Source organism: Nelumbo lutea, chromosome 2 (genome assembly GCF_056320005.1).
Source record: "Nelumbo lutea isolate HS-2025 chromosome 2, American lotus-T2T, whole genome shotgun sequence".
Classification (NCBI taxonomy): domain Eukaryota; kingdom Viridiplantae; phylum Streptophyta; class Magnoliopsida; order Proteales; family Nelumbonaceae; genus Nelumbo; species Nelumbo lutea.
In genome coordinates this window covers 19,342,851-19,367,769 of record NC_142685.1, presented here as the reverse complement: position 1 = coordinate 19,367,769, position 24,919 = coordinate 19,342,851, and the positions used below count along the sequence as shown (strand labels likewise).

The following is a 24,919-nucleotide window of genomic DNA, read 5'->3' as shown; positions in this document are numbered from 1 at the left end:
AAATGCATCCCTCCATTTCATGCTCTAATTCTTTGGGTGACATCCTCCTCGATCTTTCCCTTGTTATGATTATTGAAACATCAGAAATAATCACATTGAGTATCTCTTGGTCTCCAATCTTAAATGTCTCTTGACTGATACTTATTATTACTAAATTTATGCGTCAGTGATTCTGTTTTAGTTCTACTTATTTCGAAATTTCTTCTTTCAAAGTCATTTGTCTATAAACTTAATTTTGCATTTAATCTTTCATTAATTTCATCAATTAAAACAATATCATTTACGAACAACATGCACCATGGAACTTCCTCCTGAATATATTTATTCAGTTCATCTATGATTAATACAAATAGATACCTAAAATGAAATCATTAGAATAGAAAAATACAGAATTCAAACTCCAAACAAAATAGAGATAGATTAACAAACAACCAGGGTACAAGAATGAACCCAACTGATAATCTGATATTAGGACTTGCTTTGGAGTAGTGATGATGGAGAACCTCTCCATTCCATCACCATCAGCAATCTTCAAGACCACGAAGAACCTTGGAATAATAAACAGACCACTTCCGAATTGTAGGATTAAATATGTGACCAATCCAGTGATTCCCTTATGGATGAACAATTTGGATTGACTACGGGTTTCTTTCATTTGATAGAAATTAAGGTTTGTTTGTGTGACGAAGTCCTAACTTGATCCAGTGGTTCCCTGCATGGTAGGATTGTTGGGCTGAAACTTGCCCCGTTAACAGAGAATAGTACAAGGAGCGTTTGAGTTTTTGGGTTTTCAATTTTGGATTGGGCTCGGGCCCATTCAAAATTTAGCAAATTCTCAATCATACCCAACCCACAACCCAATTGTGCAGCCTCAGTGCATCTAGACATAATAATTTCAAAGTTTTTGAACTTTGAGATGACAGACGACATCCATCTAGTTAATAGAATAAGATATCAGCTATATCGATACACACCGATAGAAATTAAAAGATGTCATGTTCATTCGGCCATCTTCACAAAACAATCTGACAAGTAGACCTACTCCCATATAAATACGTTAAAACAAGAAAAGTGTTTCTGGACTCAGCAAAAAGAGAAAATAGCTTATGGAAAGCAAAAAAGTGCATATTTTGTTGGCCCAAAACTTGGGAAAAAAGTCCATGTTTTTAGCTTTTTGCTCTCCAGTTTACCAAACCCAAATTGCATTTCTAAATCCAAAGATTTTTTAAATTCTTTTTGGAATGGAATAGAACATCATAAAAAATGGTGCAGAGTGGGGAATGGGTTCCCTATGGGGATGAGGATGGGGAAATCCCTGTCCCCGTCGGTGGGGATGAGGATGGGGAGTGGCTCCCTGTCTCCGTCTAGCCCTGTTGCCATTGGCCTACCTAAACGCAGCAGACAATTGATGCCTTAAAATTTCTATAACCACCTGTGTAGGGTGGAGGAGGGGAGTTCACATCTGCACCCCATAGAAGGCACCCCACAAGTGTCCCACAGCACATCCCAACCAAATGTATATTGGGATGTAGGGACATAGGGTGGAGGGGAGTTCACATCTGCACCCCACAGAGAGCATCACACAAGTGTCCCACTGCACATCCCAACCATATGTATATTGGGATGTAGGGACATAGGGTGGTGGGGAGTTCACATCTGCACCCCACAAATAGAGTCCCACAAGTGTCCCACAGCACATCCCAACCATACGTATATTGGGATATAGGGACATAGGGTGGAGGGGAGTTCCCACAACGTCCCACAGCACATTCCCACCATGTATTGTGAACATCTCCCGATGATGGCATCACCGGTTCTGGTACTATCATCGGGAGATGTTCACAATACACGGTGGGGATGTGATGCGGGACTTGTAGGGCGCAGATGTGAACTCTCCAAATCCAAATGATGTCTCCTAGCTTTAACTAAATACCGGTTGCCAGATCTTTTTTAGCTAATTTAGGGGTGTTCTACAACGTGACTGTTTTTGTTTTCATTTGTTGTTGAATTGTATGTAATGCTAGGCTAATGCATAAGGAACAAGAAATGATAATAAGGGTTATGGACCAACCCATGCATCACCTCAGGATTGAGAAGGATTTTTGAAGCAAACAAGTATCAAATTAAGCAAGAAGATATGTGGAGTCATAGTCTGGGAAGAATATAGCCACACGAAAATCAAGTCCAAATACCAGGAAATTAAAGAACAAGCTGGAAGATTATTGGAAAAGAGAGAAAAAATTATGGAACTTTACTCCAGAATATACACTATATACACTATCATCTCTCAGAATGCAACTGATCTTGCCCAACAAAACAACTGTGGAAATACAAAAGAATAGCAGTAGAATGCATGTTTTCCCTGAGCTGAACTTGTAACTGCATCCTAGTACATAACTGCCTTGAATGTGGGATCCAACCCATTTAATTATGGAGAGGCTGGTTGCATGCCAATCTGCCTATCATTGATCGAGTTTTCTCAAGAGTGCATAAAGCATTTTCTGTATTTATGACAGGAAACACAACCAGCAACTAACTAGAGCATAAATGTCATACAAACTGAAATCGCATAAGAAGCCTCACAGTCTCGTATTTCTCTCCCTCGCGGTCAAAGAGTGGGACTGTCCGAACCCCAGTCCTCAACTCTGAAACAGGTAAACATGTCTGACCACCAAAATCATCCTTCTCATGCTTGTCGTGCTCACGCACTTCAATATAAAGCAGAGCCATCTCTGGCACGGTTAGTGGGAATTCAAATTCTTCATCCCATACTGGCACCCAGTCATCCTTCACTACCTTTGTTTTCACCTTTGCGTAATCTGCTTCCGCTCCTGCTATTCTTACCTGCCAAGAATAAGATCGTCAGCGAGACCATTTGATTATTGTTGGTCATGTTAATTGTTCTTGGACTTTCAAGCAGGATAGAGGTTTAGTACCCTCAACTTATATCAACAAAGAAGAAACTAAAAGGCTCAGTCCTCTAGATCATAAGTATAATAAAATGTGCAGGAATAGCAGAAAAATGTCTTTATATTGGACAATTAGGAAGTAAACTCATTTAGCCAAGTTCATCGCTGCTCTCCCATGACACTTGAAATGTGAAATAGATGTCAATGGGAAAAAACAGGATCAGCAAGCTCTCAGGCTTGAATTTCTGCAAGAACTTGTGGGCATCAATTATTAGCAGCAGCAAAGGACAGGCTGAGAGGGATCTAATATTCTCAAGCCTACCAAAATCCTAGTCCAACAACAGGCCTACGGTTGGAGAACAAAATTAACTGCCAAACTCAAGTGCCTGTGCAAGTCCCATTTTGAGCAGAGGGTATGGGCATGGACCAATCATGCTAAGCCCATCACAGGATTGGGATAAGGTGTATAATGCAATAAGACTTGGCTGATCAAGTATGTAAACATTTTGACAGCCCTTGGGGTCCCAGTCTGAGCTATGTGCTCAATGTTTTCAGTGCCACCAAAATATTTATCCTTGTAGTCTGAAGTGTTTTCAAAACTTCAGGAGGCAAGAATATGCCAAAAGATTGTGCTTGAGTCAATCATCTGTAGCATGCCATTAAGTTATTGGGCATGGGATGCTTCAAAATCATCTCTTCTTTCCAGTAATAGTTAAGGACCATATCTTTACTTCCCATCCATGGCTCATTTGCTTACATGGAACAAAGCAGAAAATAAAGCTCAGTTTGGAAAGAGTACAAATACATACAAAGTAATACAAAATACAAGGCTTTGCGGTTAACATATTTGTATTTGTACTCCTTCCAAATTGAGCCTAAGTTACAAACACTTTCAGTATTAATCATTATCAGGACATTAGACCTAGTTTACAAGAAAATAAGCTAGTTATATAATCATGTACAACCAAACATGCAAAAATTGCTTTTCCAGAAATGATTATTTTCTGCAAATGATCTAGCTTTAACTTTTCACCATCCATTATTTGCTCTCTTATGTACAAACAAATGCAGCATAATATGGTCCAGTAGACTCATTAGTAATCATGCTGATGTATATAATGTGGGTCCTTTCCAATCTAATAGAACATTTTAAATTGAATATATTCCATAGATTAAATTCAATATCCAATTAAATAGAAAGTAGAGCATGATTTATTCATAAAATAAAAGTGACCAAGGAATCAGAGTTTTTTTTATCCCAATTTAGACCACCACTTTACCTTTGTATAGAAGTCTGGAGGGGAGTATGAATCAAAGTGTGTTTTCTTGAAATCTACATGCCATCCATCACCCATGTATACTCGCACCTGTTTTATGAAATGTTAGTTCTAATTACAGTTAATTTCGCGACGGAAATTAAAAGTGATTTCAAATAATCCACTCACCTTCAATGTTTTCTTAACTGGAGACATTACTTTAGGATCACATTCTTCGACCATCAAATGATCAGGTTTTTTCACATAACCACACCCTCCATTGGCCCTGAACATCCCGTGCATTAACCAGAGTGATTTCCCATATCCCTGTCAAATTAAGGCTAACAGATTGATTCTAGACATAGCAAATATCAGAAAACAATTTCTACGCTAAACCTTAGAGAAGGATGCTGGAAGGTACAGTTTCCAAAGGAACAGAAGGTGAAAATTAAAATGCAAAGTGTACAATTTGATTTAACTGATAGTAACTAAAGCATGTCAGTTCATTGATGCTACATTAGTTTTATTGAATTCTAGTTTGTATAATTGTTTATTTGCTTACTGGTTAAATTATGGTAGAGTTCATAGGTCTCTAATGAAGTCAATTGCCTCTCCTATAATCTCTAGTATAGAATGATCACCACTGATATTTTGACAATGGTAAGGCAAGGATACTTGTGAAAAGAAAACGAAAGAAAATCCAATAAAATATATGCAAATCAAGGAATAAGTATCTCAAAGGGCCTTTTAGCTCAATTTTCATGCCATCATGCAACATGTTGTTAACCTAAAGATTTTAACCTTGTACATTCAAGTCCTACATAGACTAACTGTTTAAACTCTAAACATCGAAAGTACGACCTATAATTAATATAATAAATTACCTAGTAAATATTAAATTCGAGGTTAATCAATTAAGACATGGCAACAAACCAGGTGAAGCACACCCGATGAAATGAGCCTCATCTTCAAGTTCCTTGTAAACACCAAGCATCCCTTATCTCCATTCTTAAAAATTTGTCATAAGGACAAGACAAGTTATTTAATAAGTATATTTTAAATACCATTTTGACCATGGCTTATTTATTGGCCAAGGAAAAGCTCGTCAATGTGTACAATTATCTTTAAATATGATTTTTGAATGACATTAGATGTTTCCAATTTGATGAATTTAAATAATCTCAGAGGTATGTATGATAACTGATGCTACTACAAATCCCACGAGAGGCCAGCTATACTTGAGAAACCTCAGGGTATGCTTTTTATTTTTTATTTTATTTTCCTCCAAACATTCATAAGCTTTATCTGAAATTTATACTAATATTAAATTTACCTTTGGTATTGCAATCTAGATTTTCCAAGCTAAATATTACTTGATTTAATTCTCATTACTTTTTTCCTATCCCAGTATCTGGTCTAGTCCTTTATATTTCCATTTCCCTGATGACTCTTTTAAGTTTTAACTGACAATAGTCCCAATTGAACTGTTTCAGAAATGGTGTAAACATAAATCCAGTTGCTAACCTTAGCATGGAGAAACTGATTCAAAAGATGATATGAACTATCACACAAATTATTACCTTCCCACGACTTGCAAGCGGAACCACTCAATCACATCCACAAATAAATAATACTTGGAGCAGTTTCAGTAATGATTGGAAATATTCCATTTCTTACTCTACCTTCTGAAAAGGGTGAAATAGAAACCTTTCACAATTGAAACCTATAAAAAACCGAAGCCTGTTGCAATGGTGACTATTGATAACTAAGGTTGCCCAAATAAAGGATATAATCTCTTTAAAAAAAAGTATAGCACCATTTGGCCATTAAGAGGTGATAATGCAATTTATTTAGGGTACATGAAGCAGGAAAAAAAAAAAGAAAAAAGAGAAAAAGAAAAGAAAAGAAAGGCATCACATTCGAAGAATATTTAAATCTGGTGGCTATTTTATCTAGAAACTGACCTGCATATTAAATGCAACCATTTGAGCTCCGTGCATCCAACCAATTAGTGGATTATAATTAGAGGAGTTAAAACGTGTACCCTTTGGGTATATCCTCAGAAAATTCTTCTGGGTGAACCTAGAAACACAAACACCATGCGTCAAGGTCAATGACATGAAGAAACTCACTCTTATAGATCAGTAACCAAAGTAAAAGATTCCACAACCCTATTACTAAATGAAAAACTATGTATTTTGATATTTGACTTGACACAACTAAAATACCTCACAAGTGTAGGTCCAAGAGATACTGTAGCCTTTACGAGTTCTTGTTCACTCAAACTAAGGCGTGTAACTCCCCCAGATTCCACAGTTAGGGCCTCCTTTAATCTACCCTTCGGTTTCCCAGCATGGAGAGCAATTAAGCGCTTATACTGGGGTGCCCCTGACTGGCGTGAGTTGTAGTCATCGTCGTCATCGGCATCTTCATCATCCTGATTGTTTTCATTCCAATCACCGTCATTCTAGCACTCAGCGATGCAATATTCAAAGCCATCCAAGACATTAAAATTATTGTGCAAAATCAGAAGTATAGCAAGTAGGCTTCTGTAAGCACACCTTATCATCAGTTTCAAATTCAGCTGTTGGGTCTACAGCTTCCTTTCCCCATGGTTCTTCATCAGAATCTTTTCCTCCCTGTGGGTCATTTCCTCTATTAATCCAAGTCTTGGACTCAAGGTATTCTTTTGGTGGCTTGGTTGAAAGAATAATCCGGTACTTCAATTCTTCAGGCGAAGGGAATTCTAGTAAACATTCCGCCTGAGGAAAATACAGCATATCTCCAAATGTTTCAGTGGCCATCTGGATTAAAATTTCTTATTGTCAGGAAGGAATTAAAAACAAGATGTGCAGGTAAAATCCACAAAGAAAAAAAAAGAAAAAAGAAAAACTATTCACCTCAGCTACTTTAGCTTGAAGATCTGGAGTCAGGTGGTCTTCTAAAGTTATAACGACGGGGTATGGGGACGTAGAAAAAGCATGCTCTTTAATCGAGTGGAAACATTTTATTAGTGACACTGGAGTAGTTAGCGTCCTACAGTAACACAGAAACAGAGATTGCTTCATGAAAAAAGTAATCAAGGAAATAACTGACGGCTTCTGAAACAAAAGATTCTATAAAACTGAAATTTCAAATTCACCAATAACACGTGTCTCGTAATGACAAAATATAGTGGGCTGAGGTAAAGAAGGAATGCAACGTTGTTTAAAATAATCAATCTATATCTTAATAATTTAGTAAATTGGATTAATTATATTAATAAGTTTTAACAAATAAATAAATAAATTACTGCTAATTACTTAATAAAATAATAATTATTTTTTATATTATCTGTTTGTGTTTTATTTTGTTTATTTTATTTTATTATTGATTAAACGTTACAATTTTTTGTAAATGTTACTTAAACATTTAAAATACTTAAAGATTAGAAAATATATAAAGTTAGGTTGTAGTGATAATTAAATTAATCTAGTTCCGAGCTAGAGGCTTAAGACTTTGGGTTGGGCTTTGATTGATCCTCGACACCTAACCCCTTAATCTCCAGCCAAATTTTGATATTGTATTAACAATTTTATACATTGCCTAACCTAGCTCGGCCCACACCACAAGCATAATAATATTTGTTTGGGTTTGGGACAGGGATAAACTTACCCGTGTTAATTATAAAACTATGATTTGTTTTATAAACTAAAATTTTTATTTAATTTTAGTTTTATTATGAAAAATATAAAAATTCTACTTATATATTAATATAAAATTCATTATATATATATATATATATATATATATATGTGTGTGTGTGTGTGTGTGTGTGTGTGTGTGTGTGTGTGTAGATAGATAGATAGTTTCCAGATTGAGCTTAGGGGTTAGTTTGGACATGCACACTGGGTTGTTAGTGGACTTCGAAAATCCAATTGCTCAATTTGACTCCAAATCCAATTATCATATATTTGGAATTTGGATTTTAGAATTTGCATCCAATTAATAACGGTAATGATCCCTATGGAGGTGTCAAGCAGTGATTAACAACAAATAAATAATAATAATCGAATTAGATGCAAATTTAACCCCATTCAATCCAACTAAAAATCGAGTCCAATTAAAATTTATTATTTTATGTATAATATATATATATATATATACATATATATTAGGTATAATTATATAAAGTTTATAATTGATCAATTTAAAACTTTATATTTATATACATTTATTATACCTATATACATATACGCTTTAAAAATAATTACATTATTATTATTATTTTTTATTTTTTGGTCATTTTAAACACAATAAGATGGTTGTAGATTAAATATGAATATGATCCAAAAACCCAACATAATAATCATATACATACAAATGCACATCTAAAAAGCTTCATAATCAAATGCAAATGTGGATGCAACTGGATTTGATCTGAATCCAATCCATTTCCAGTCCTAATGTCCGCATCATGTGTGGGGTTGGTGTAGATCTAAGGTAACCTATCTCACAATGTCCGCATTTATATACATTTATTATACATATATTTACAGTCCTAATGTCCGCATTTATATACATTTATTTTACATATATTTACAGTCCTAATGTTCGCATTTATATACATTTATTATACATATATACATATACACTTTAAAAATAATTACATTTTTTATTTTTTATTTTTATTTTTCGGTCATTTTAAACACAATAAGATGGTTGTAGATTACATATGAAGATGATCTAAAACCCAACATAATAATCAGATACATACAAATGCAAATCTAAAAAATTTCATAATCAAATATAAATGCGGATGTAACTAGATTTGATCTGAATCCAATCCATTTATAGCCCTAATGTCCACATGGAAGGAGAGCCATTGATTTTTTTAATGTTCTTAGGATATGCCTAAGTTATTGCCTTATTGGGTAGTATTTTTAATGTTCTTGCATCTCCCTAAAAAATATATTTTTCCTTCATAAAAGGGAGATTGGCTACATTCCTAATGAAAGACTACAAAGGACGGTATGAATGGTGTGAGGCTGTGAGCACAGTCTTGTGAGGACCAAATCCAAGATAAGAAAAGTTGTTCATTCTCTCATACTCTATTGTTACTTCCAAGGATTAAAATAGGTGATACCCTATGACTAGGGGTGTAAACAAATCGAGTTTGAATCAAGTTAGGCAATATCCAAATTTGAATCCGACTAGAAAATCCAATATCTGAATTCGATTCGATATCTGATAGATATTGAAAATTCATATCCGAATTTGAATTCGATTAAATATTTGAATATTCAGTTCGATTTGAATTCAACTAATTAATTATTTTAGGTAATTAATAAATATATAAAATCAATATTTTATATTATATATAAGAATTAAATAATTGGTCAAATTTGGATATTTATCGAATCAAATCAGGTCATATCTGAATTATTCAAATTCTATTCGATTATGTTGAATCTTGAATTCGAAATCAGATTTTCGAATATCGTTGACACCCCCTAACTATGACTAGCATTGTATCATGCTAGTTGTCTTTATTGCTATGATACGGTACCATATCGACTGATACCGATACATGCGATGCACAAATGTGCACTTAACTTCTATCCAAAAAAAATGTTGTGATTGATGCGATTCAAACCCAAGTATAAGCTCTGATTTAAAGTGCTTAGTGACTTAAGCCACTAAGCCACATTTTTTATCACTTTTATTGTAAACTTGCAATCTAAAGAAATGTCATATGTTTATGTTTAATAGTTCCAACTTAAAATTAAATAGAATAATATTAAAAATTAATATTTATAAATATAAATGAAATAAAAAAATCTACCAATATTATATTTATATTCAAAAATTATTTTTTTTACTTTCAATAAATTTATACAAATAAAAATATTAATAAGAGAATATTCATATATGTATATAATTTTAATTTATTCTTATAAAGTATTAATTGATATTTTAATTTACACTAGATAATAACATGTTTATTATTTATAAAAATAAAAATTTTGTTTATAAAATATTTAAGCATATTCAGTATATAATATTATATTGAATCTATTGGTGGTCGTAGGAGAGATTTGGGATCGAATTCTAACTGCACGTGGGGTGGGGGGTTATGGGTTGGGATTATCCATATCCAAAACAATAAATAAATGATTCGTTCATTTAGGCTGTAATTGATTTGAAAGAAAAGGTAGGAAAAGTTTATCTCAAACCAAACACAGCCTTAATTTTCTAGAAAACTTACAAAAATAAAGCCATAGCATTTGTAATAAACAACTCCACAACTAAGAACAATATACCATAATTTGATGATTTAGAACAAGAATCCCATACCTTCCATGAAGAACATGAACATCATCTTTTGAAGAATTTGGCCATATGTCTAGTTCGATTACCCTAACACCTCTTTTTAGTGCCTTTATGATTGGGACATCACTGCAATCACTGCTGAGTTGATTCCCAGTGAGATAAGAATTGTGACCCGTATATATGAAGTAATGGGACAATGGAAAATTCATATTTTGGCGAACCTGGATTAACAATTATTTGTCAGCATAAATCAATATTCTTCATTCAGTAAAACCTTTTCCATAAAATCAAAATTAGAAAAAAAAAAATAATCTGCACTTTGCAGAGAGAGAGAGACCCAACGATTCTAATTGAAGGAAGCTCAGCGAGCAAAAAAAATAATAAGAATTAAATCAGGAAAAAGTAAGAGAAGACGAAAGCAAAACCTGATCATGGATAGGAGGATTTAGATTGTCCGAGAAGAGATAATAGTAGAAATCTTCGAGTTTGAAATTATGCCTCGCGATTTTAGTAACAGCGTGCCGTTTATCAATAACCTTATGGATAATTCGTTTGGCATCGTTGGTTGTCGTGTCGGCGTCTCCCTGAAACTCGACCATGAAACGATGGAGTTGTTCGGCTGTCATATGAGACTCTCCTTCCGAAAACTTCTCGAAGGCCTCCATCACGTCCGGCGGAGGCTGAGCCTCGTTGAAGTCGAACTTCCTCGTGAAGAATATACACATTTTATAGCTCCCCATTTCTCTGGTTCCGATCTCTCCTTTTAAGTTAATGCATCGGTTTCCTCTGTATTATCCTTTTGCGTTTCTGCCAAGCTCGAAGGAGCGACTGGTGGTGTTGGTTGAATCCAATGCAAAGCCAAGCTCTTCATCCATCAATTTATTTCCTCCGCTTCATGTGGAGACTTGGAGGATCGACCAAATCATTTGTAGCTACTCAATTTCCTCCTGCGATTTCCCTCTGTGTTGATGTTGTAATCTTCTTCTTCTTCTCGAATTCCCAACGATCGATTGATCGATTTTAAGACATAGCTTCGCATTTGGATTCTTTCCTGGTTTGTGGAAATGGATCGATGGAGAGAGCAGCCAGAATGGAGACGGGACAAGAGAAAGTGAGGAGGGGAATTCTGCGGACTGCGCATGAGAGACCATACGAAAATGACGAGAGCTGAGCGAATGGGCTCCTCACGCGGCCTACATTTCCGGGACTAGGGACGCTAACGGATCGGATCGGATTCGTAGTTGTAACCCTTCAACAAAAAATCCTATATCTACCACTGCTCCCAAATCAGTATCTTTGATTAGTAGTTGTAACCATAACCATAAGGTATGAGAGTTCCATATAATTAAGTTAGCCCGTTTCTTATGTGAACTATATAAACTGGTGCATTGAAGGACCATGTTTGTCAAAAATCATCTCCATCTCCTGAAGAATCAAAAGGGAGGTTTGAGGAATCATTAATTTCTTCAATAGCACTTAAATGTATATTAAAAACAATGTTATTGAGGCATATTTTCAAAAATAAGGCTTAATTTAGAAAAAGTACAAACACAAATTTGTATATTACAAAACCTTGTATTATGTATTATTTTGAATGTATTTGCACTGTACAATTTTGTATTTGTACTTCTTCCACCTAACGAAACTAATTATCTTTCTTGTTCCCAGATCCAAAAACAAAACAAACCAACTATTTTGAAGGTAAAATGATTTTTAAAAGAAAACAAAGAAAATCTCTGTGTTTTGGTTTCCAAAACTGAAAACAAAAAACATATTTATTGAAACTTTGTTGTTTAAAAAATGTGTTTTCATATATTCCAAAGTTGGTTTTTATTTTAAAATGGTTCCAAAAACATGTATTATTTTTTTAAACAAAACCAACTTCTTTTTGCCTTTAGAAAAAAATAAAAAAACAGAATTCAAAAAAGTATTTTATCTTTTTATATTGATGTGGCAATTTCAAAACCAAATGAAACAAAAGCAAAGTCTGAAAATTCGCAACATATCTGTCTGTGCCAGCCAATACATTATGTGTCTTTAGGCTGTATTTGGTTGCAATGCAAATAAATTTGCACTGATGCAAAATCATGGCAGTGCAAATGATTTGAACGTAAATCCTGACCTATTTTTGTTTTAAATTTTAGCTTATTTTGTTTGATTGTAGTGTAAATGAAATAAATTAAGACATGAAATAAAATAAAATAAAATAAAATTCAATACAAAATTAAATAAGAATTTGCATTTCTTACATTTGTACTAGTACAAATAAATTTGCACTGCAACCAAAACAGCCTCATTCACTATACTACCAGCCAATACAGTTCTAATTTACTAACGCCCCCCTCTCACTTAATTTTGACAGCTTTTCAAATTCAACTTCCCTCTTTCTTCAAATTTAATTTAGGTCACTCTTAATTAAGTATTACATTATCACTCTTAATTAGGTGTTACATTAATGACACGCCATTAAAGGCAATATACAAATTTGCAATTGAATTAAATGCTACATTTAAGATTATGTTTAAAGTCATGTTCAAATTTGAATTTGAATTTGACAAGCCACTAAATTTGCCTTTTTTTTAAAAAAAAAAAAGGAAACAATTAAGCACTAGTTTCTAATTTACAAGGACTACAAGTCAACCACTATACTGTAACTTAATTGTTTGTAATAGTAATATTATTTTAATTCTTATTTCTCTTTTCAGTGGATACCTTTCTTTATGGATGATTTTTAATAAATATTAAAATTGATTATCAAAATTTATATATTAATAAATATTATTATAAATATATACACACACATAGCCACGTAGATACATTTTAGTTCTTCTAACATTTTTCAATGGTTCCCAATTTATTTCACATTTCATATAAACCATTAAAGTATATATGTTAGATAACTTAATTATAATTATATAAGATTCATATTTATTGCATTTAATATAACTTTTTTATGATTTATTTGAATTTTCTAATGTATCCGTACACATATTGATTTTTTTTTGTCCGTATCCATGCATATCCTAAGCAAATCTTGATATGCCTTTTAAAATTGTCTCTTTAATACTTTGCGTTCGTGATACATAAAACCTTGAACAAAAGCATAGCTAATGTAAAACACTCCCCAATTTTTAAAATATCAATCTTTATAGTGTAGCAAATTTATAAACGGGTCATTTACTAGAACATACCCTATTGTTTTCATTTTATTAAAACACTTCCTATAGTTTGCAACCTATTTATTTAATCAATATTTCATTAAGAACAAATAGTTTTCACTTTTTATTTACTAAAGTACTCCCTATAGTTCAAAACATATTTATTTAATCAACATTTCATTAAGAATTATTTGTTCTGTCATATGAAAATAGTAACATGATCACCTAAACGGAGTGGAGAATGTATTCTAAAAGTATCATTAACATTTTTCATATAGAAAACAAAAATTAACCAAATAGAACCAAATAGAGTGGTTGCTCATGTATTACTAGCGACAAAAATGACATTTTTATTTGTACAAATTTCTTAAACTACCCTTATGGTTTAGCTAATTAATGAACTCTACCCTTGTTGTCTTAAAGTACCCCCCAAGTTTTCTAACAATTGTCCAAAACCTCCCTACTGTTAATTTTCTATCAAGTATGACATCATGTGATTGATATATTTTTTAAAAATCCCTAAATTACCCTTAAAGACCTCATAATAAAGAGCTGTAAACGCTCATGGATGCATTTACGGAAGTCCTCTCTTTTTAGATTGATTAAGCTGAAATCGGATGTTTAATAGACGAAACATCTTCTGAAACGTGATAAACATCATAGTGATAGCACTCTCTTAATCAACTACTCAATAATCAAATATTCAATGGGACCTTAGTTCCTCAGTCAAAGTGACTCAAGTCTCCATTTTTTGCACCCATAAAGTGCAAAGCTACTAGGTTTGGGATAATGACGGTTCAGCCCAGGGTTAGAATTTTTAAGCCCAAAGTACATTTGGGGTAGGTGCCAGCTCGAAATTGATGCCAATTTATGGGCGTGCATTGGTGTGTAGAATGGGGTATTTGACATTCCAAATGTTTATAGTTCTGCAGTGGGATTCAGAAATCTACAATGAGCCTGTCTGTACTTCTCCAATTAGGTTTTAGCCGAGGATAAAGTCTCCTGCACCATGGAGAATCTCCAAACCCTTAAAACCCCGTGGCTCACATTTTCACCATCTACACCTCTCAGGCCGAGCTCAAAGCCTCAAACCCATCCTCCTCTTCGAAGGATGGATGGCCAACGACATAGCACCTGGAGGCCAGCTCACTACCACCTTGATGTCAAGAACTTCCCCGGTTTTCCTCAAGGAATTCTTGGAATGGAGCTAATGGATCGCTGTCGAAACCAATCCCTCCGATCGCACCGAAATCTTCACTGAAACTGCCAATAAAGTTGATTTTTCTACTACTCCTTTCAAAGTTTTCACCGACTCCAAGGCCGTCTTGGCGGATTCCGTTCTTCTATACCGAGAACCGGTTTAGCTTCAAGATTCTAGAATTCTCTTTTTCAGTATTTTGTTCTTTTCTTAATTGCATATGAGAAACCCCCAAATCTTTTTCAGTTCATTGGATATATTAGAGCTGAACATTGATTTGTTCAACCATAGATTTTCGGAATGCAATTGTAAATTTCCGGAATGCAACAGCTAAAGATGGACAAGTTGGGAAAAAAATGTTGGATGGTTACATTTGTAGAACACTCATCCCCGTTTCTGATTAGCACATTTTCATTGGTAGAAAAAACTCTACACATTTCCGTTTTCCTCAATTAAAATGGTTTTGAAGTTCTGAATGGATCGAGACTATCTTAACATGTCAATTGTCCAGAAACTTGGGGATGCTTTAAGACAATATGTAAACAGTAAAGGTAGAGTTTCATCCAATAGTTCTTTTGTTTAAGGCCAAAACTGTCATTTTTCACTTTCATCCAATAGAAGTTCAATTAAATAAATTGATTGCAAACTCTAGGGGATGTTTTAGTAGAACAAAGTATATGGTAGGTTTTAATAATTCAATGAAACTATAGGGGTATTTTAGTAAATGAGCATTTATGAATCAAGATCGGACTGATTCCTTCCAATAAAGCATACCTAATTTTGTTAAGATCCGCTATGAGAATGGAATCAAATGACTCACATAACCTTACCAACCACCTGTCAATGTGCATGTTATTTGATCGATAATTTGATATCATTAAAATTGTTTTTAAAATTAAGTAAATTATGAGGTCGTTTGACAAGTCTTTTGGGGAAGATCTTCTGGCAGCTACAGTTAAAAGACGTATTGAGCTTTTACATTAAGATCTGAACAATCAAAAACTCCATTTGAAGCTTTTCAAAAATCACGACCTTCTCGCATATTTTTGATGTATCAGCTTTTGGTGGCTAGATCTACCACAAACCAGACGGTGAAAGACTGAATCGCGGTCCACCAGGCTTATAAATAGCCGAAAGACCATGCAAAAAATGCACCATTTTTTTTAATTTTAGACAACTACCATTAATTAAGGGTTGGGCAAGGACCAGCCTTTGCAACTCTGATAAGAGCTATTGCCTAAGCCCAGGTCGAGCCAGGACTAATTTCGGCCCTATCTTTTTATGTAAAAATAGTACATTATATATATGCTATTTTGTATTGTATATTATGTAATATGCATATAAAATTTATTTTCTACATTATATAATACAAATTATTACATGTAATATGTATTATAGGTCTCATCTTATAATATTTATATATACTTTTCAAAAAAATAATATTTATATAAAATATATAATATAACATAAAATAAAATATATGGATATGGATATGCATAAATTATCTATAAACTATATACATTTAAAAATATGCAGGTTAGGCCAGACCGGGCTTGAAGTATTAGGCTCAGGCCCGGAATTTATGGGCCGGGCCGTGCTCAAAATGATCACCCTTACCATTAATTATTAATTATTGCTGGTTTTTAATCTGCAGTTTGTTCTCTATAAACACAACCTATGTTCTCTGTTGTTATTGAAACATGCAATCTAAATATATGTCATTGATAAAAATAAAAAATATATATATAATTCGAAAAAAGAATTTTTTTTATTTTCGGTTGACTACCTTTATTTCTGTATTTCTGTCATTCTGTGTAACGGTTACTGTAGAACTTTTCATGATAAATGGACAAAAATATAGCTCAAATATTATCATCTGAACAAAAAAAAAAAAAAAAATGCACAGTGGCTGTATTGACAGAAGAAACTCAAGACATAAAGATCATATATTCCTATCTTTGTATCCTGCTGTATCATCTCCAACATCTAGAACATGGGTGCATGGGCAGTGAAACCTATCAACCAATTCGGAACCCACAATTCCATAATCACTCCTGTAAGCGTCGTATTTTCATCAAATCTTTCTGAGCATCCAAAATAAATGCCATCAGAATACCTGATTGATATTCCTGTTTGGCATAAAACATCTTATACTCAAGATTCAATAGTTACTACTGCGTGCTCACTGGACTATCTACACAGAGTGGATGTTATCTCTGAACAATGTATACCATCCAAGACGAACCTAAATTCTATGCCCGTATTCATCCCATAGAGGTAACAGTACTAAAGAGCCAGAGGTATGTAGAGCTGAAATTAGTTATATTGGTAAAGATCTGAAGTTGCAGTAACCAATTAGGCAAACGCAAATGGTTAAAGCCATTCTTTGTAACTCATGCCAAGTGGTTGGGAGTAGTGCCAAGGCAAGCCTCGAGCAAAACAAGAAAATGGATATAATCCACAAACGACATGAAAAATATATAATTAAGATTCTATAAGGCCTATTTTATATTATTAGACATGGGTTTGAATCTACCAGAGCAGCATTTTTTTTCCTCTAAAATCTAAACAGTAAGGCCCCATTCTCTTTTCAAAAAGAGGTAAATATTTCCTAATAATTAGGAAATATTTTTCCGAAAAGTTACTTACCCAGATAAATGTTTCCTAGGAATTAGGAAATATTTACCAAGTAAATGCATCTACCCATGTTCTTTTCTTTCTCAAGTAAATAAGACTAACCATTTTAGCCATAAAAAACTATTATTAAAAGAAGCACTTTTGTATATCAAAGTATTGGCAACTTGATGCCTTGCAACAAACAAGCTTATCCCCACTCGTGGATTCTTTCACCAACATACTGGTGAGGGCTTCAGCACAAAGCACAAAGATGTAGGGAGATAGGGGGTCCCCTTGCCTGATTCCCCTATTGCTCTCACCTCGTTAGAAGGAGAATCATTAATAAGAATTTGAAAAGAAACTGATTTAATGCATTCCATAGCCCAATTTATCCATTTATTATGAAAACCAAACTTGTTTACGACTCTTCCAATAGTCCCATTCCAACCTATCATAAGCCTTATCCATATCAATTTTGCAAGCCATGATTCTTGTTTTACCCTTCTTCTTTTTCATAGTATGGATCATCTCATGGGTTATGAGAATATTGTTTGATATTTGCCTATTTGGAATAAAAGCACTCTAGTAGGGAGAGATAATATTATCCAAAAAGGCTTAATCCTATTCAAAAAGATTTTTGAGATGATCTTATAAATCACATTACAAAGACTAATGGGCCTAAAGCTATTGACCACTTCAAGGTTATCCAACTTCGGAATAAGCATGATAAAGTTTTATTTAAGTTTCGACTCATTTTCCCTTGGTGAAAGAAAGCCTTTATAGTCCTACAGACCGTATCTCCAATAATGCTCCAAAATCTCTTAAAAAACAAGACATTAAGTCCTTCCAGGCCAAGGGTTTTGAGATCCTTCATGGAATTTATGGTATTGAAAATTTCCTCATTTGTAACTTCTTTAATTAAATTATTGTTTATCTCCTCAGTAGCCCTTTGCAGTTTGTTGATGATTATACGGTTTTTGTGAAAACTTCAATTAATGCTTGTCTTAAGGTGAAAAATATCCTTAATAGCTTTGCTTTGGCTTCTGGCGAGATGCCAAACTACTCTAAGTCTTCTATTTCCTTTTCCAAGAATATTTCTAGTAGGCTTCAAAAGATTATGGCCAGAGTTCTTAAAATTCCTTTGGAGAAAAAAGATAAAAGTTATTTGGGTGCTCCTGTTATTAATGGGAGAGTCTCAAAAGGGGTTTTAGATCTCTTAGCAAGAAAATGGCTAATAAACTTGCTAGTTGGAAGAAAAATACTCTCCCCCTTGCTGGCAAGTTGACCCTAATTAATTATGTTGCCTCTATAATTCCCCAATTTGCAATGCAATCTTTTAAAATCCCAAATAATGTCATTAACAAGCTAGAAAAATCCCAAAGGGATTTTATTTGGTCCAATTCTAGAAGTCGAAATCCTATACTTGTTAACTAGAAGAGAATGTATACGGCCAAGAAAATGGGGGATCTTGGATTGAAAAAACTGAAATGGGCTAACAAGGCATTCCTTGCTAAACTAGGGTGGAAGATTATTACTAACAAAGACAACTTATGGGTTAAGGTGGTTAAAGCCATGTATTTAAATAAATTAGGCTTTATGGAGGTGGAGTTTAAGAATGGTATCTCTTGGGCTTGGAGAGGTGTTCTTGCCTCCAGAGATCTTCTTAGGAGTGGTATCAGTTGGAAGATTGGTAATGGTAATTATGTTAACTTCTGGAGGGACAATTGGGTTGGTAACTCCACTTTCCTTGAGATTGTTGATCCAAAGGTTGTGTCAAACTTGGAATTTCGTGTTTGCAATGTTATTGACCATGATACAAAGATTTGGAAGGAGGATCTTATTAAGACTCTTGTTCCTGGCAGACCTGTTCATGGGCCGGGCTGGGCTTTTACTCTTCATGAATAGAAATTTTTTAGGCCTGAGCCCGAGCCTAGGCTTTTACTCACCGCCGGTGACTATGTTCGTCGGAGTTGAGTTCGCGGTGAGCTGCGATTTTAACAATGAAAAGTGTGTCAATTCACGTCAGAGAGAGAGAGAGAGAGAGAACTCATCGCCGCTACCGGTGCCTATATTCATTGCCTCGTCGGTGTCTAAGATTTGAAAGAGAAGTGAGAAGAGGAACGAGAGAGAGAGAGAGAGAGAGAGAGAGAGAGAGAGAGAGAGAGAGAGGAAAGGACTCACTGCCGGAGTTGTTGCGCTGGTGAATGTTCACCGCCTCACCGGTTGTGGCTGCCTGAGAGTGTGAGAACTGAGGAGAATGTGAAGAGAAGAGAGGTTCGGCAAAGGGGAAAGAGGTGAAAGAGAAGAGAGGTTCGATTTAGGGTTTTTTAAATTTAGTCTATAGGTTGGGTTGAGCCGGGCTATTTTGGCAAATCCCAAGCCCAACTCAAATTTATTGCAAAACGAGCTTTTTGGCCCAAGGTTAAGTCCGTGGGCTCATTTGCATGTTCAAGCCCGTTCAGGGGTTGGGCCACCCGACCCATGAACAGGTCTAGTTCATGGTAGTGTTTGGCATTGCATCAAACCAATCTTGATTCCCTCTAAGTTATCAGAGGATAGAATTGTTTGGAGACTCACTCTGTATGGAAATTTTTCTATAAAATCGGCCTACAATGAAGAATGTAGTCGGAATTGTGGAAATGGTGTTGGTAATGGTTATAAAAGGTCTTTCTGGAATCTTAAGATTCCTCCAAAAATTAAAGTAATTTTATTCCTCTTGTTCAATGACAAGCTTCCAACTAAAAGTAAGCTCATTACTAGAGGTATGAATTTGAATCCCAAATATGAATTTTGCAATGAAAATGAAACATCTAAGCATTTATTTCTTGTGTGCCCCTTTACTAAGCAGATTTGGTTAAAGATGGGATCCTTGCTAGCGATCCCAAGTTCTAATGATAATTCGATAAATGGCTAATGTAAATCAAGATTATATTAGTGAACAGTTCGTTAAAGAAAATTTGTTGTAGTTTATTTGGAAGAATAGAAATGACAATTGATTTAACAATAAATTTGCTCGTCCGCAAATTATTATAGAAAGTACTCTTGCTTATTGAGGAATGGGGAAAAATCAAATATTGTTTTTCTTTTGATCCCAATGAAATTTCTAAAGAGATAGCGTAATCCCAATCCCGTGACTATCAAAATTAATTTTAATGCATCCTATAAGTCGGATAGTTGGTGCTCCATAGGGTGCATTGCTGGGGATCATATGGGTTTTATTCTGGATCTCAAAGCCTATTGTATCAAAGTCTCTTCAATAAATCAGGCTACTTGAGAGGCCATCAACATGGCTTTGAATTTTAAGAATTCCCTAACATTATTGAACGAGATTCGAAACTCGTGATCAACTGCCTCAAGGAAAGAGTTAAACCCCCCCCCATGGAGAGCATCATCACTGAGTGTGTTCCTCGAGTCCGAGTTTAGCTCAAGCATTTCCTTCTGGCATACATATCGTGAAGAAAACCAGGCGGCTAATTGACTAGCACGCAATGCCCCGTCCTATCGTCATTGGCAACTTTTCTCTCGTGTGACCTGTGATGGGCCAGGAGAATTTCCCAAGGACCCCACATGAAATAACGTGGGTATCCCCACCCCCACCCATGACCACCTGTGTGATGCATGTGCTTTATAAGAAATAGATTATCAACTATGGGATAAGCAGGCAAATGGATAAGAACAAAGCATGAACAAAACATTTGTATGCATTGGAACTTATACCATAGTAACTTGACTTCTCATGGTTTGAATACTCAAACCAGACTGAACCAAACCATGGTGAAGGCATTTGATTTCTGTGATTAAAAGCCAAGTATATCAGGGAAACCATAAGCAACTGCAATAACATAGCAATAGCTAAGGCCCAACTTTGAACCTCACATTACATAGAATTATGTTTTATGTGCCAGGGACAATCGTTTTGGTCACAGATCATTGATAGAACAGTGCAATCATCTCGTCCAGCCATTCAACTCATTCAAATTAAACAAAAAGAAAAGGATGTCAACATTTCTAAGAACAGAGCAGCCTAAACACAGATTTGGTTGCTTCCTAAGTCTGACAATACTGATGAAGCTTGGAGGTCTGTGAACAACTGAAGACCAAGGTAACAATTCTCAAGCATTTGAACATCTGAAGCCATGAAAATAAAAAATTTATGACACTCTGAAGTCTCAAGTAATAGCTCAAATCAATCTTGTGGAAATTAAGCTAGTTGGCAACATGAATTCTGCCATCCTGTTTCAGAATACCACCTTATCTAGGGCCTCTATTCTGTTCAAACCTTAGACCAAAAACCTAGGGTGTTTCCTTTTCTTTTCTTTTTCTTTTTTTTTTTTCTTTTTCCCCCTACCAACTAATCGATACAAACAAAGATTCGGGTTCTAAGTACTAACCCATAAAATTCTGCCTTCTTACTTCTATGTGAAGGCAAGTATTACTTCAGTCAGACGTTATAATCTATGCTCCAGAGGCAGAGGAGCAGGCCAGCAGGGGTCTGGTAACGGAGTAGACTGGAGAAACATGAATAACTGCTGCTTCATTTTGTAACAGAGTCAGATCAACAGTATAAATGTAACAAGAGAACACAAGGAAGTATGAGCCTTTTTGCTAATTGCACTCGATTTAAGTTATACACTTAGTTAAGATAATCATTGAGAACCACTGACTGAACAAGCTTAGCAAAACATAAAAGAAAACAGGGGAATTCCCCAATCGGTGCACTCAAAAATCCCAACCCAAAAAGGAATAGTTATGAATAAACCAGAAAAAAAAATAGCAAAGTATAGTCCATGTGATGTTCTTGCAAAACCCCTCCTACCAAACCGAAGTAATTCATCCATGAGAAACAATCTTGTACCATAAAATCATCAGAAATGAATACCTGAATTAGATTAAAATTAATTCATAAGAAAGACAAAGTAGTTTCTTCAGTAACATAGAAGAAATCAATCTTATAACCTCACTACTGTATGTGAAGAGGGAATCAAATAATTCCAGGGATTCCCACCAGAAGTTTCTAGTGCTATCAAAGACAATAGATGAAGTTAAAAAACCAATATATTGATGAGCTACATCCAGAGCTCACCTCCAAGCAATTCAATTCAACACAAATCCATTTGCCTCTCTGGTTCCTCATCACCACCAATTATCAACACGGACATGCCTACTCTGATCGGTTCGCGTACCTCTCGACTTTGTCGTCCTTAAGATTAAGCCCGACCATGGCCTCACCCAGTCCGCAGCTCACCTCAGCAAGAATCTCCGGGTCACTGTAATGAGTCACGGCCTGAACAATCGCCCGAGCGCGGCGAGCCGGGTCACCACTCTTGAACACACCGGAGCCGACGAATACACCATCGCAGCCCAATTGCATCATCAGCGCAGCATCGGCCGGAGTAGCCACACCACCGGCGGCGAAGTGAACAACGGGAAGCCTGCCCAGCTGTTTAGTCTGCATGACCAAATCATACGGCGCAGAAATCTTCTTAGCAAAGGCGAAGACCTCATCGTCGTCCATGTTGCGAAGAACCCTAATATCACCCATCACCGAACGCACATGCCTGACGGCCTCAATAATGTTACCAGTGCCAGCTTCACCCTTGGTCCGAATCATGGCCGCACCTTCGCGAATCCTCCGCAGAGCCTCGCCGAGGTTGCGGCAGCCGCAGACGAATGGAATCCTGAAGTTGTGCTTGTTGATGTGGTTCTCCTCGTCGGCGACAGTGAGGACTTCGCTCTCGTCGACATAATCGACACCGATTGCCTCAAGGATCTGAGCTTCGACGAAGTGCCCGATCCGAGCCTTGGCCATGACGGGAATGGTGACGGCTTGCTTGATTTCCTTGATAAGGCCGGGGTCGCTCATCCGAGCGACACCGCCCTGGGCACGTATGTCGGCAGGGACGCGCTCGAGAGCCATGACAGCGCAGGCGCCAGCCTCCTCGGCGATCCTAGCCTGTTCGGCGTTGACAACGTCCATAATGACGCCACCACGGAGCATCTGAGCGAGTCCAACCTTGACGGAGAAGGGGGACGTCTTGGCCTCGGTGAGGGCTCCATTGCCGTAGACCGTGACAACACCGGTTCCAGCCATCTCGTCTAAAGATGCAAAGTGATCTTCACAGTCACACCTGAAAAAGAATTACAGAAACAACATCAGAATTCAGAAATGATAAACCCCAAACCTTTCGAACCAAAACAAAACAAACAGAAGGAAAGGAGTTGTTGTAAGTAGGAAATTACACGAGCTCGAGCGAGAGAGAGAGAGAGAGAGAGAGAGAGGGTTGTGGCTGCGAAAGGCCGGACAGGAAAATAGGGATAAGTGAAGCAAGGAAATTGAACGCTTCCACACTCAAACGGCCTTGCCTTATATAAAGGTAACTTGGAGTGTTGGACTTAGGTGTGGATCATTTTGAAACCCGATTTATTACCCTACACGGTTCTGGGTGGGGTTTGTTTAGGCATTTAGGGTTGATTCTTCCTACAACCACACCCCATGACCCAACCGTATTTCAGACCTAAAAACATTTCACAATAATGATATTAAGGCATCGTTTGTTTATCAACTAACGCGCTTAATTTTCATTGCCAATATTAATAAAGGATTAACGTTTTCAGTGGGTGGTGGTAGATAAACAATTAAACACCCTCTAGGTAAATTGATACTTTTTGGAAAATTCACCCATTATATATAACAGTGTAAGAACACCGAGAAATTGATCAATTACTTGATTGACTAATTTACCCCTCGAGATACCAACAGACAAACGGGACCTAAGACTAATCTGATATCGGGTAAATTTTAGGATAGCCTTTTGGGTCAGTCTCAACCCGAGCCTACCCAGAAACCGGCCCGAACAACAGCCCTTGAGGCTTGAGCAGCAGCCTATAAATAAAATTGAATAAAGAAAAACGCAAGTTGGGAGTCGTGGACGTGAAATCTGAAATGTGGCGCGCATGCAAAGGCCATAGATTAATTAATTAAAAGTGGGCGTCGTCGTGAAAAAAAAAAGAGCCGTTGATTTGAAATCCTTTGTGTAGTGACTGGTGAGTGGACTAGTGTGAGCCGAATGGCTGAGGTGACGGGCTTTGGGCTCCGAATTCACTCCACTGACCATGACGTCAGCTCATGCGAAACCCATGTCTTATTTCAACCGTTTGATTGGCTCCAAAATGCAAACATGCCAATATGATATATATACAAAGAATAAAATAAATAAATAAATAAATGTGATGCCTAATTTTAATTGGCAATTTATAAAAATGAAAACAAAAGAGGGGCACATATGAGGCGGCGAAGGAAGCAGCGAAGAACGCCGCTCGTTCCCAATCTGCTATGCTTTCCACAAGAAAGATTTGATAGCAAGCGTTCCAAGTTGCTCACTCAACCGTCACTGGTCTCGTCTCACTTCATTCGTCACTTTCTTTTTTTCTATTATCCCCCGCCTCTCACTCTCTTTTTTCAATGGAGGA

At 35.9% G+C, this 24,919-nt stretch overlaps 2 protein-coding genes across 3 annotated transcripts; both read right to left on the bottom strand.

Annotated features, from left to right (window-relative positions):
* Window positions 1–2,199: 2,199 nt before the first annotated feature.
* LOC148868991 (phosphoinositide phospholipase C 4-like) lies at window positions 2,200–11,753 on the bottom strand. Of its 2 annotated transcripts, none has more exons than XM_088973858.1 (9): window positions 10,903–11,753; window positions 10,502–10,698; window positions 7,066–7,201; window positions 6,727–6,969; window positions 6,394–6,602; window positions 6,130–6,247; window positions 4,355–4,492; window positions 4,190–4,276; window positions 2,200–2,844 (listed from the first exon to the last, which is right to left on the bottom strand). In XM_088973858.1, the coding sequence occupies exons 1-9, from the start codon at window positions 11,215–11,217 to the stop codon at window positions 2,551–2,553; spliced, it is 1,737 nt and encodes a 578-aa protein (XP_088829984.1). In that variant the 5' UTR covers window positions 11,218–11,753; the 3' UTR covers window positions 2,200–2,550. The 2 variants fall into 2 exon arrangements, with proteins under 2 accessions (XP_088829984.1, XP_088829985.1); XM_088973859.1 differs by having other exon boundaries at window positions 6,727–6,927.
* Window positions 11,754–22,301: 10,548 nt separating this feature from the next.
* On the bottom strand, window positions 22,302–23,942 carry LOC148868990 (putative pyridoxal 5'-phosphate synthase subunit PDX1). The gene is made up of 2 exons (XM_088972147.1): window positions 23,690–23,942; window positions 22,302–23,577 (listed from the first exon to the last, which is right to left on the bottom strand). The coding sequence occupies exon 2, from the start codon at window positions 23,538–23,540 to the stop codon at window positions 22,611–22,613; it is 930 nt and encodes a 309-aa protein (XP_088828273.1). The 5' UTR covers window positions 23,541–23,577; window positions 23,690–23,942; the 3' UTR covers window positions 22,302–22,610.
* Between the last annotated feature and the right edge of the window lie 977 nt (window positions 23,943–24,919).

Excerpts from the sequence above, each read along its gene's own strand:
- LOC148868991 (XM_088973858.1), bottom strand. The coding sequence starts at position 11,217 with ATGGGGAGCTATAAAATGTGTATATTCTTCACGAGGAAGTTCGACTTC. Across the intron at positions 6,603-6,726 it reads AATTTGAAACTGATGATAAG|GATGATGAAGATGCCGATGA; the intron begins GTGTGCTTACAG and ends GAAAACAATCAG. Across the intron at positions 4,277-4,354 it reads CAGTTAAGAAAACATTGAAG|GTGCGAGTATACATGGGTGA; the intron begins GTGAGTGGATTA and ends TTCATAAAACAG.
- LOC148868990 (XM_088972147.1), bottom strand. The coding sequence starts at position 23,540 with ATGGCTGGAACCGGTGTTGTCACGGTCTACGGCAATGGAGCCCTCACC.